The 13,653-nt window shown below is 30.9% G+C and overlaps 1 protein-coding gene across 5 annotated transcripts; it reads left to right on the top strand.

Moving 5' to 3' along the window:
- The first annotated feature begins 3,076 nt into the window (after positions 1–3,076).
- On the top strand, positions 3,077–7,443 carry LOC108566162 (sex-lethal homolog). 5 transcript variants are annotated; one of them, XM_017925925.1, is made up of 6 exons: positions 3,077–3,491; positions 4,347–4,403; positions 4,484–4,755; positions 4,820–5,017; positions 5,070–5,227; positions 7,201–7,443. In XM_017925925.1, the coding sequence occupies exons 2-6, from the start codon at positions 4,380–4,382 to the stop codon at positions 7,206–7,208; spliced, it is 660 nt and encodes a 219-aa protein (XP_017781414.1). In that variant the 5' UTR covers positions 3,077–3,491; positions 4,347–4,379; the 3' UTR covers positions 7,209–7,443. The 5 variants fall into 5 exon arrangements, with proteins under 5 accessions (XP_017781414.1, XP_017781411.1, XP_017781413.1 ...); XM_017925922.1 differs by lacking the exon at positions 7,201–7,443 and having other exon boundaries at positions 3,082–3,307; positions 3,366–3,491; positions 5,070–5,960; XM_017925924.1 differs by lacking the exon at positions 7,201–7,443 and having other exon boundaries at positions 3,082–3,335; positions 3,408–3,491; positions 5,070–5,960.
- The last annotated feature ends 6,210 nt before the right edge of the window (positions 7,444–13,653 follow it).

The raw sequence follows: 13,653 nt of genomic DNA, 5'->3' as shown, positions 1-13,653 counted from the left end.
TAATTTACTGTTGAACCAATATAATATTGACAAACTTTTTAAATGAATATATTTTTTTATAATTGATATAAATCTCTTAAAAAAAAATATTTAAATAATTTATATTATGTATATGTTTAGATGATTTCTAATTTCTATAAGAATATTAAATATAAATTAGCCAAATATAAAGTTTTAGGGTCGATATGGCAAGCCCGACAATCGAAATACCGTCTATCTAAATCCCGACTGTATCGAAAACCCGACGTTCGAAATCCCAACTGTATCAAAATCCCGACTATATCGAAAATTTCTACAATAACATTTTTAAATTATTTCGGAGCGTAGTATTTGACTTTGTTGAATTATTCATAATAAACCTTAACAATTTGAAATAATTTCAAATACAATTAGATTATTAATTGTTATTTATTATTAATAACAATTTAAAAGTTATTACGCTCCGGAATAATTTAAAAAAAATATTGGAGACATTTTCAATATAGTCGGGATTATGGTTGTCGAGATTCAGTCGGGATTATGGTTGTCGAGATTTTGATATAGTCGGGATTTCGATAGACGGTATTTCGGTTGTTGGGCTTGCGATTGCCACCCAAAGTTTTAAATAATTTATGATTTATAATATATGTCGAATGTTTACTTTCGAGGGCGGCGCGTTGAGAAGTCATTGTTACAATCAACCACCAACAATATTCCAATAATCTCAGAAGAACACAGAATATCGTCCAACAATCTTAGGGCTATTGATCCAAGTCAGCTTTGTTTCACAGCATCTATGGTAATCCAGTTCTCTCCGTCTTTATCTCTTAATCTAAATGCCAATCAATCCCCGCTGATCAACCGAGGAATACCACTCCCACTCGTCCGGGGAATACCCTTCTTTCCTGAAGTCCCCGAACATGTGCTGACAATGCTATTTGACCAGATGAGGTTCTTTGTATCTATGCACGTGTCGACTACGTTGTTCGGTCAGGTGCTGTTGTTTTACGTACTCCGACATATATAAATAATTTTTAATAACATCCGCAGAAATTGTATTCAGTTTAACATATAAATAATTCATTTCAATTATTTTTTTTTAATTATTATTACGTCCAATTACTTTTTTTTATTTTTCGATCCCACTACTTTTTAATCTGATTTTCTCATACAGGCATACATCAAATAATTTGTAGCACTGGTTTTTCTTTACAACAATTATATTTTTAGTAAAATTACAAGTACATTCTTATTGTTTATTACAGACCACTTTAGGCAGTGAAACATTGGATATGTTAAAATTAAAATTTAAGTATAATTAAAAAAGATCGTCATATTTTAACTACTTGAATACTGTCCAGTTAATGTGTCGATACTGGAAATTAAAAATATTTAATTAGTGGCAATATTTAATATTTAAACCACTTGTCGTCGAACTTTTATGTTTAGTTAAGGTCGGGTAATATTGAATATACGGGTAAGCATATATATAATATGTACAGTGGAACCTCGTTTAACGAACATAATCCGTTCCAGAATTTCAGGATTTTTACTCGTATAGTGAAACACTCGTAAGGTGAAACAATTTTCCGCACATAAACTAATGTAAAATACGATAATTCGTTCCATGCCGGAAAAAAGTATAACTTGGTTTTGCTTTTTAATGATTTTGTTTTTCATATATATGGTTATTTTTATTCGGAGACATGCAAGTGTTATTTTTTTGCACTAAAAGAATCACAAATAAAATGTCCGAACACTAAGATAAAACTAGAATGACTACTAACACCAGGAACTATTTTTCCTTTTATACAAAGTGAAGTGAATTTACGCCTGACTCCATATATGTTTATAGTACTTGTCCGGCTCTCTGTAGTGGTGTCTTTATACTTTTTATATTTGGTTATATAAAAAAAAGGCGTACAGTTTGTTTATAATCTATAATAATGGTTGGGCACAATACATTTTTGTTTTGCTTTTACAGACACACATTATATCTTAGTATCTTTGCAAAGTACAGTAGAATATGTTTTTGTGCGATTTTTTAATGTGGTATATGAAACCCAACCAATTCCAACGGCGTTGGCACCATTGTAATGTTTTCTATCAGTGTGCATATGTACAGCCAGCTCAAACAATTCTGTTAGTCGATTTTGAATCAATTCATTACAAGATGATGCGCGTTTTGGATTAACACGAGTGGCAGTGAATTATGTACGTACATTTTGAAAATTTCTCCATATGTACAATGAGAAATTATGTTCTTAATGTTTTTAAAATGTTTCCAGGTGTAATTTATTTATTTATGTTGTTTTAAATCTTTGCCCCGCACTTGCTAGAGACGGCCCTGATGGTCCCTGTATTAAAAAAGTTTCTGCAATGTATTATACAAAGTTATTTGTTATATGTAAGAATTTATGAAAATTTCGAATATTTTTTTTGCTATTTCTTTTAAGCGGTTCCTATCTACCGCACAAAACAGGTATAGACAAAGATGACAAAAAAATGGAAGATGGTTTATATATTCAATAATACACATAATATGTCTCAACGCAAGTTTAGAATTGTGCAGGTGCACAATTCGGGACTTCTCTTCTCATCATTCGTTATGCGAAACATCGCTCGTTATGATAATCTTTTTTATTACATTTTATTTTGCTCGTTAAGCGAATTTCCACTGTATTTTTTTACAATTTTGTCATCTATCAACCCTACTTTGTTGTGAAGTTTGATTTAATTCTCATATAGGTAAGCTCCGTGATATATACTTGCATATTTATATCAAAGGTAAGCTCCGTATATATTCAATCTGAATTCGCGTGTACCTGAGAAGATATTTAGGTTTGTTACCTTATTTGAACTACTGGCAAGTGGGATGGGCTTAAGTCAGATAAGGAAACACTGGGTATTTTTGAATTCAAATGCGCGTGTAGCCGGATGCGCTTTGGTCAAGAAATGTTGGTTGCATATTATGGAATGGTCAAATGTGCAGAATGCAGGTAGACAGTGTCTGCGTACATGTAATAAGCATAAAGTGGTTGTTAAATACGATTCAAAGAGATGATCATAATTATGTTGGGTATTGGTGGGCGCGTCTGGCCCGGGCTAAGCTCGAGTAGCAGCGGGGGGCGACGCATGCGCAACCATAATCGCATCGATATACAAACACGTGCTACAACTACACCAAACTACACACACACAAATACATATACGTATTGATGCACACATATAAATAACAATATACATACGGCAGACACATACGCCGCTGCTGCACTTTATCAAATAAAGAGGCACACACACACAAAGACGCAAACGGTGTATAATAATTGTGCGTGGATTTGTTATGTTGGATGCGTGTGAGTGAATTAATTTTGTTTGCCACCTAGGTATTAGTTGACAATCCGCCTGTTTGTGCTTCCATCCATCAGTTCAGACCGGGCAAGAGCAGAAAGGGGTTGGAGTCTGTATTCTTTACGGTTACGAGGGAAGGAAGCGTCGCAAGTACACGGAATGTAAGTGAAATACGAGAATGCTAGCATCCAATTGGACAGAGCGCGAAGCAATACCTACTGAAAAAAGACTACCATTTAAATTAACCTAACTTTACATTTTTTTCTTAAACATTTGCGCCTAACACTGAAACGCATTTTTCGTTTCACCAAACGCTCCATATAGAGTGACTGAGCTAAATCTGTCAAATTTTATATATATATATCTACATATGTGTATGGATATACGTGTATGCATGTAGATATATATATAAATATAAAAAAGAAACAAGACTAATGTGTGTGCGTGTGTTGAATTTATTTTTAAATAGTCCCGGTTTTATTCTTAAGCTTCAATTACATAATTCACATTGGATTCCAATTGAATGCGGTGCCTTTCGAAAGCACTTTGGAATTCGTAGAAATCTGTTGTCCGCAGTTTTGAGGTTATAGTTTAAATTTTTTGCGTTTGACAGCGAGGGTTGTCTTCGCGATAATCGCATTATTTTCGTGCGGAGTATTTCGTTTGGTGATCTCAGTGTGCTCTGGCACATTTTGATTAATTTTTTTCTAAAAATACACATTTTAAGGTTAGACCTGAGAGGGAGAGGAACTGAAAAAAGTTTGAATCGTATCATTTTTTTTTTGTTCTTTTCGTTGTCCGTTCCTCCAGAAAGTTGATGCACAACCGCATTTGGCTATAACGAGGTCACGGTTATTGCGAGCTCCAATTTGACAATACATGTGTGTATATTGAAGCTATTAGAATTACAATACAACATAAGTTGAGAAGCTCCATTTTTCTTATTGGTAACCACAAAATATTGTTTGCAGCAAATGTAACTGAATATTTATTTACCCTTTGTTTTTCTTTACTAGAATTGCTCATAAACGAAATTCTTATTGGACAAGATGTTCCCAAACAATTATTATGGGGTGAGTTACACTTGTTGTTTACATCTCATTATAACATAGTAAATAAATAATTCATAACATTTTGTCACTTATTCTTGCAGACCAATAATGGTGGTGATGTTGCAATGGTGAACCAGAATGGTGGTGCTGGGGATGGTTCATTCGACAGGACCAAACTAATTGTCAACTACATACCACAGTTCACCACAGAAGAAGACCTAATGGGTATATTCATGCAAGTCGGTGATCTAGAAAGCATCAGGATTATGAGAAATCCACGTAGTGGATATAGTTATGGTTATGGCTTTGTTAAATACATCAAAGAGGAAGATGCTGCAAAAGCCATTGAGAATTTCAATGGTCTTCAATTCAGGTGAGTGAATGATTTCTTTTACTCAATGTAGCAATCTAAAGTTATCCATCTTTGGGTATTGTAGAAACAAAAATTTGAAAGTTTCATACTCGAGGCCACCCAGCCAGGCAACTAAAGATTCAAACCTGTACATCTCAAATTTGCCTAAAGAATTTACAGAAGACAATCTTGTTGATATGTTCTGCAAATATGGTGAAATTATACAGAAGAATTTGCTTAAAGACAAGAACACTGGATTGCCGCGCGGCGTTGCGTTCGTCCGGTGAGCATTAACAATTTCTATACTGGAAACAGTTTGTAACGTAATCATTTAGTTTTGCACGTGGAGATGAGGCTCAAGCAGCTATCGCCGAATTGGACGGTCTCAAGCTGGACAACTGCCCCTTCCCAATAAGTGTTCGTGTTGCTGATGACCACACCAAACAGAGATCTCAGATGATCGAGCAACAAATGCATATGTGCAACAGGCAAGGTAAAATGTACTACCACCATTAAACCGCAACCGAAAGTAACGTCAACGTCAAATACAAGAAAAAAGAAATGAAAATAATATTAAAAATAAATAATAATATAGTGGATAATATTTGTGATCAGACGCGGGAAAGACATTGGCGTTATGGATTTAAAATAAACAACAGAAAAGATTAAAAATTAAAATAAAAGAGCTTTATCCAATATATATAATATATATATAATTTCTTCTGTATCTGTTAAAATAGTAAGATATGAATTTTATTTTTGTGACTTTAATATTTTTGGATACAGAAGAGCATTTTATAAGTTCAAAACTGAAAAAGTTTCGATTAGTTATTTAAGTTATATAAAATGGATTTTTTTTTGTGAAGAGAATATTTATATTTTTTTTTTCTGTGTGCGTATTTTTTTTTAGAATTTTATATCCAATATAATTTTTCTTATGTAAGCCACTAAACACCACTTTAACTCCTCCCAACCACACGCAAACCAAACCACCTTACAACACAAATTGCTTATAAGATTGATGAAAGACGCGCGCGTTTTTGTTTTCTTTTGTTTTTATTTAATTCCGACTTCTCTGAAATTCCAAATCTTCTGGATGATTATTACAATTTTACGAAATCTTAGGTTGTTTTTCTATTAGAGGCGGCTGTCATACGATGCCTAACAGGGGACACGTAAGGAATAATACCGCAAATCGTTATTTGGGCGGAGGCGGCGACTTCAATTATTTGGGAGAAATGTTTTGGTAGAAGAGGATTTCGATTGGTTGCGGACAAAATTGAAATAAAAAAAATAATATAATTGGTTACAATAAGATTCGCGAATCTAAATTATGTTTCGGAAATCTTCATTTCGGACAATCTCCCGCCGCTTTCGATAATTTAAAAATGTAATGCAAAAAAAAGACTGTTTTAAGTTGTTATTTTTTTATTCAGTTTTATTTGAAGGATTTTTGTTTAATTTTTTTTGACCATGTTTTATATATATATTTAACTGACCAGCAAATGAAAGAAGAGCGGAAAGTGGCCAGGTTGAGTTTTTGTTGGAATATTTTGACATCTCTTGTTTATTTTGATTTAATGATTCGTTGGAATTTGCTGGGCGAATAGTTGATGAATTCTTGCCAAAATCATCGAATGATTGAATGTCAATATTTGAACATAAGCTCCTGTTATATTCATATACCTATTATTACTATTTTTTTCAATACACTGTGCAATTTATTTTGTTGTTCTTAAAAGAAATAAAACATACAGGATGTTGTTTTTGTTTTTATTTAAGACTTTTTTTAAAATATATATATAATTTTTTTTTCAAATTTGTCAGTATTATCGACTTTTTTTTCTTATGAAACGGTCAGATTTTCGTTCGAACAGCGTCGAAGATTGTGTGGTTTTATACAATTTGTTTTTATTTTTTGTTTATTGGAGCAGCGCGTCGCGACGGATTTTTGATTTGATTTTTATTGGCTAGTCATGACTGATTTATTTTTGTTTTTTCTTTCATTCTCCTTTTATTCTTGTTTTTTTTTGAGCTGCCGCTGCTTTAAATGATTATTACTTTTAAAACCATCGAGGTATCAGCTTAAACGCAATGTTCCTTTATTATCCTATCAACAAATCCGATTTCCTCTAATATATTTATATATTATATAAAACTCTATATAATGTAATTATAATGATATGTGGTTATTTTTATATACAAAAAAAGGACGAGAATTGATCTTCGTGCATAAGATTCGTTTGTTATGCTATTATATAAATATGATTTTTTTTTATTTTGTAATGTTTCTTTTATTTTGTAAAAAGAAGGAAGAAAGTGACAAGAAAGCGATTAACGAATATTGTATATGTAATAATTTTATTTAAATATTAATAAAATGATAGATCAAAGTTCTATTGTAGGTGGTTCGATATTAGAGTATTGTTAATATTTTCTCAATATATTTTTCTTCTTCTCTTGTAGATTATTAGAAGAGTACGCCCCGGACGTGTAACAATATTTACCAACGTTTTTTTAAGGATATATTTTTTTATGGCAAAATTTGCGCAACGCTAAATTTATATTGATCGGACATCAAAGTAAACTATACACAGGGTTGTTTATTTCTACATCTATAGTTTCGTTATATTACTCATCTAAGATATGTATTTCAAAATCAAAAGTTGTTGTATATTATTAAATTTGTTCTGAAATTTACTTTTTTTTTTTGTTTGCGATGGAAAATTAAATTTTATAAAAATTTATTGTAAAAAAAATATATATATATTTAAAACAAAATACTTATTTGTCATAAATTAAGGTGCTTTTTATTTCATAAAGAATATGACCCAAAACGATTTGTCTTGTTTATTCAAACACATAACGCAATAATGGACTGAATGTTGTGGTTAACTTAACATACGTACTTTAATCCATTATGTATCTAACGAGTAAACTTTTTTTTGTTTTATTTTCTTGTTTCTTTTTTTTTGTCAGCTATGTCTTTGGAAATTTATTAATAAATATTGATGTTGATTTTGTCTCTTCCTGAATCATCGAAAAAAAAATCTATTATATTCATTGATCCTGAACGTCTTTGATTTCATCGTAAAGGCGTAAGATTTTCAATTCTTTTTCATTACAGTACGAGAACCGATAGTAGAAGTTGTCCTTAACTGTTGTGCTTGATGTATGTATATATTGTGGTTTGTCGGAGTGATTCGTAAACCGTCCGCTGTGTGGTTATAAACCCTAATGTTAACAAATATTTACTTACTTTCGAAAATATAATTATTTTGTAATTATATATATTCTTTTATTTTATATCCCACATTATATCCAGATCTATTTTTAAACATTGTTTTAAAAGAAATGTAGTAAGACCTTGTTTAGTGCTTTCTCGATTTACGCTTTAAATGTGTCTATTTACTATATTTTAATGTAGAAGTCACATTTAACGCTGTTTCGTTTGGCGTCTGTCGTCTAGGAACGCAATCTAAGCGCTAAACGAGGTCCTACTGTACTCAAATATTTTAGATCAGTAGTTCTCAAACTTTTTGGTCCGCGACTCCCTTTTGCACTTGAAAAAATAAAGAACGGGTATGATGAATGGGTATGTACAGAAAAACATATCCTCTCGTCTGTCATCCATTTTTCTGCGACCCCACTGGGCGTCGCGACCCACACTTTGGGATGATTTGATTTAACTTAAAGTTTTATTAAATCCATATATACAAATTGCGTTGTGAAGTATTAATTGTAATCATCATATTGTAATTATTTTAGAACTACAGTGGTACCTCGCTTAACGAGCATAATCCGTTCCAAAATTTCCAGATTTTTACTCGTGTAGTGAAACAATTTTCGCCATATAAACTGATGTAATATACGATAATACGTTCCATTTTGGAGTCATTTTTATTAAAATTTATTTTGCTCGTTAAGCGAGGTTCCACTGTATAATAAAAGTGTGATAATAAGGAAGAAGTAAAGTGAACAAATATTTTAAGTATAGACGATGAAAAACTTCGATCGAACGGGAAAAAGTATTTACTTCTATAAAAGATTAGTGAAGCACTTAACCGATACATTCGAAAGGAAAGTTAAGAAGATTAAATGCGGCAGTCCGAAAAGCTAAACAATTGAAGGGTTGCGATGGCGCGGAAGAAGCTATTCCTCAATATAGCTATGATGGAAGATATAACGAGAATATCAGAAGTTCAAAGCTTTTTGGGTGATTAAAAACCTATAGAAAATATAAAGCTCTGAACGGTTTTCCTTCCATCTAACATTTTATTGTAGTCGACATTATTTTAATTGAATTCAATTGAACGTATTTTTAAATTGTAATAATAATTTTCAATGGAAAAATGTTGAAATTATACCAATCTTCAAATTCATTGGATTTTGAGGCCCCCGACATAAATATGGAATGGGGCCCTCAGTATGGAGGTAACAATGAAAGTAAAATATGTGTGAGGGGTGGTAACTTTAAAAAAATAAGTGGGGGCGACATCCACAAAATCTGTTTTCATGATTAAAAAATATGAGCGAAGTAAATTCTGGAGGTTTCATCATTCATGAGATATAAAAAGCCCTTGGGCCGAAATTAAGTTTTTGTTGTTGTTTATTATTTTTTAAATTTGAATATGAAAATAAAATAAAATAATAATAATAATAATTTTTGAAACAATAAAAAATACAAAATAAAACTTTAATACAATAAAAAAATCAACTGATCATAGATTATTCTGCCCTTATACAATTCTTCTTTAATTGAAATTTGGTTTTTAAATTCATAATCAAAATGCTTATTTTGGATTGTATACATTAATTATGGATACAATATGTTCAATTTTATTTTTTATTAGAAAAAATATTGGTAGTCATACCTCGATTAAAGAAAGAATCAAATTGATAAACTTTCCCAGTCGATGTTTACCAATATTATGAACAGATAATTTACTTAAACTAATGGTTTATAAACATTAGTATGTGTCTCTCCAATCTATTTTCGCATCTGCTATCTTCATGTATTTGTATATTGTTAATGAACCACTGTGTTCTGATAATATTTCTTAGACATTTTGATTGAAATTTTTGGATAATTCGTATATTTGATTAGATATTTTGATATAAATCTTTGGATAACTTGTTAGCTGGAATACCGCATGTTCATACTGGTTTGAGTATTTACCTTGATTGCTTAACAATAATACTTCTTTCCTAAGTCGAACGTTAGAATTATACTGGAATATTTTTATGTAATGATTTTTGAAATTGCGAACTTTGTTATATCGAAGCTACGTAATCAGAGGTAACGTTAACCGAGATATGGCTGTATTTCATAAAAAGCAAACTAATGTCTCTTATAACGCGATATACGAAAACTGTGTACCGTAAGAAACTAAGATTTATATAAACCAGATTAATTTGTGTTATATTAAGGCGATCAACTAATTCTTGAAACTGAACATTGTCATCATTAACAACATATTTCAAATTGTTTTATTATAATTGCAAGTGTAGAAGAAATAAATTCCTATTATATTTTGCATATTAAAAAAGTCCACTGCAAGCAATTTAACTCGGCAAAGTTTTACGACTGTTCCGCAACAGTGGAACCTCGAATAACGAGCAAAACAAATTATAAGAAAAATAACTCGCTTAACGAGTGACGATGTGAAGAGAAGTCCCGGATTGTTCCAAACTTAGATATATTATGTATGTTTTTTTTGTTTAATTATCCCTGCAAAAATGTCCAAATCCAAAGATGAAGATGATTCACGCTCTTAAGAATGTACAAATAATTTTCTTAGAATAAACGTTACCCATCATTTTTCTTGAATATTTTTTTTTGTATGGAACGCATTTTCGTATTTTACATTATTTTGTATGGGAAATATTGTTTCGCTTAAGTACTTCGCATTATGAGTAATACAGTGGAACCTCGCGCTCCAAAATTTCCGGATTTATACTCGTATAGCGAAACATTTTCAAAAATACACATAATATTTACACAAGTTTTAAAAATGATGTAGCAGGCGCGCAATCCGGGACTTATCTTCTCATCGTCACTCGTTATGCGAAACGTAGCTCGTTAAGCGAGGTTCCACTGTATTTGTTTTTTAGGTGGACATTTAAATTGCATATCTTCATTTTCAATTACAGTTTTACTTTGTAATAAGAATCTCTGCTCACTGCGAACTTTTGAAGGATAATTTTCCATTGAAATAAAGATCTAATCATCGTCCAAATCTACTTCCCTTTTCATATCATTTAAATTGTAAAATTTATTGAAAAAGCATAAAAAAAGAAACAGGGTAATTCTACAATATTGAACCATAACAAAAAATAATTCTATAGGCTTACTTAAGATGTATTATGTAGAAACCGTGTTATAAGAATACCGCATTATAAGAGCGTTTCCCATATATGTATAATATTTACAAAATATTTCCACATTGGAAAGTTTCTACGACTAATTAATATGTAACTATTTTTAATAGTTTAAATCAGACCCATGTTTTTTTGGTTTTGGGTAGACCCCCTACTTACCAGATATTGATTTTTTGTAAATTATATTGGGTCATTTTTATAATTATTAAGATCTTTGCTCTGAGACTGCGCGTATGCTTGTAACAAGATGATACTAGTATATCATTATGTGTAGGTTTTTACAAGTTCAAAATGTATTGCGACCACAAAACGAATGCCTACATCCTACAACTTACACAATTTTATAAACATATATAATATTTTTTTTTACTTCATAGGTAGTTTTATAAATAATGTATATGTCTATCATAGGTACTATTAGTGTATATTGAGATCCACTATCGTGGACCCCCATTTTCATTTCATGGACCCCCTTTTTTTCGCTGACGTAGACCCCTTGCAGGTTGTCATAGACCCCTGGGGGTCGATATAGACCACTTTGGGAATCACTGGTTTAAATGTTGAATTATATTATTATGTTTACAATGACACCGACTTTGTTTTTAGTCTTTACCACAAACCATAGTATTCCACATTGACAGTACTAACACATAAAATAAGTGTGTTGTTCTGGTCAATAGCTCTTTGCAGTTTTTGCAGTCAATCTTTTTTATTTGATTATCACTATTGAATGGAAATGATTATGTGTTGCAATTTTTTTTATTAATTTGCCTTTATTTTTTGTAGTTAAATGTTAAAAGAACGTATTTGTCAAGTCTATTATAAATATATTTATAATACAACAAAATATTTCCATTACTAGTTTGTATGTGTTTGTACAATCTAATGCAGGGGTTGGCAAACTGTAACTCTGAAGTAAAAATTAAAATAAAACTCTCAATTTTCAATTTTTTAATGGATTTTCCGTCTCAATAGATTAATGTTTCTCCACATTGTTTTTAAATTGTTGTGAAGGATAGAGTTTGCTCTTCTGTCTTAAAAGTTTACCGAGTCCAGCAGAAGATACTACATTCTTGAGAATTAAAAGTTGAGTAATCGATTGTTTACTGAAAGACCAAGCCAACATTATTAATGAAAAAATAGTAAAATAAAGTATTTGTATACGATTTTCTCTATAATTAATGTTATTTTTTTGGTAATCAATTGTAATCAATTGTTTGTAAACTCGTTTTACTAACAAATCTATTTATAATTTTGAGAAAAACAAATGTGATAATTTAAAAAAAAATAATACATTCGATGTCGGATGTAAACACGAAACTTTAAACTATTAATAATTAAAAAGAATGAATTCACTTTGAAGTTAAGGTGAGGTGAGGAAATCGTTGGTGATGTGTTGCAATTTATAGAAATGAGTAGAGGAAAGTGACTCAACCAGTGGATAGATGACGGTAATTGCGTAAATAAATGCATTTTGGCGTACAATTCTTGTTTACGTTATAACCTTAAGGTAAACAGTTGGAACTAAATTTCTCACACTGTTCAAAATTGCTTAAAACCATTAGAAGCATACATTTTATTATTAGACACTTCATATTAATCGAAAGTTCGGTACGTTAACAATTAGACAATACAGTGCCTTTGTATACTTTGGAACGTTAAATGTTTGGTATCAATTGTTCGGAATTCGACTCGTGTGAGTGGAAATCTTTGCCAAATGATGATACATTTTCTGGATTGACCAAATAATGTTACATTTGCGAAACATCCTGAGTAGAAGCAAAGTTTTTTTAGATTTTCAGTAAACGTCAAACCTGTTTTTCCTGAACCAGATCCAAGTAGGGAAAGAGAAAATCTAAGTTAATTTTTATGAGATGATATACGTCCTATTTGGTATACGTTCAAGGATCTGGAACGGATTAAGAACATATACCGAGGTACTACTGTATATTTATATTCGCGTGAGTTAAACGCGCTGTAAGTACATATTTTAAATTACGCGATATTTGGCGAGTATTTAATCTCCGACTTAATAAGTTGGCTAATTTTCATTTAGGCACATTTGTATTAAGAAAAATGTTAATACTAAATAAATGGATACATTCTTCCATCATATTAATAATTTTTTAAATTTTTATTTATTAATAAAAATCTCATTACTGATCTATTTTGTCCGTTTAACAAATCTTACTCATTCTTACAATATATAGTCAAATATAACTTATTTCTACTGTCATCTTCTTACTCAATATTGATATGGATTAATAGCTTTAATGCTATTCGTGTTAATGTTATTGTTGTTCGTGCTGGCGTCTATTCTGCAAACTACTTGTATTCAATGACATAATGATGAAAATGTATACATATGATTACTATCATCCAGTTTAATACTGATCTATTTGTATAGTAAACAAATTTTAATCAATCGCACATAGTCAAAAATAAGTACTAAAAAAAGTACATAAAAACAGTTGCGGTTTCCGCAATAAATCGTCTCAAATCGAAAGTTATATCGATAATTATTATTATTGATAGTTT

This window comes from Nicrophorus vespilloides, unplaced genomic scaffold (genome assembly GCF_001412225.1).
Source record: "Nicrophorus vespilloides isolate i.1.1-1 unplaced genomic scaffold, Nicve_v1.0, whole genome shotgun sequence".
Lineage (NCBI taxonomy): Eukaryota > Metazoa > Arthropoda > Insecta > Coleoptera > Silphidae > Nicrophorus > Nicrophorus vespilloides.
This window is presented reverse-complemented; position numbering and strand designations above follow the sequence as displayed.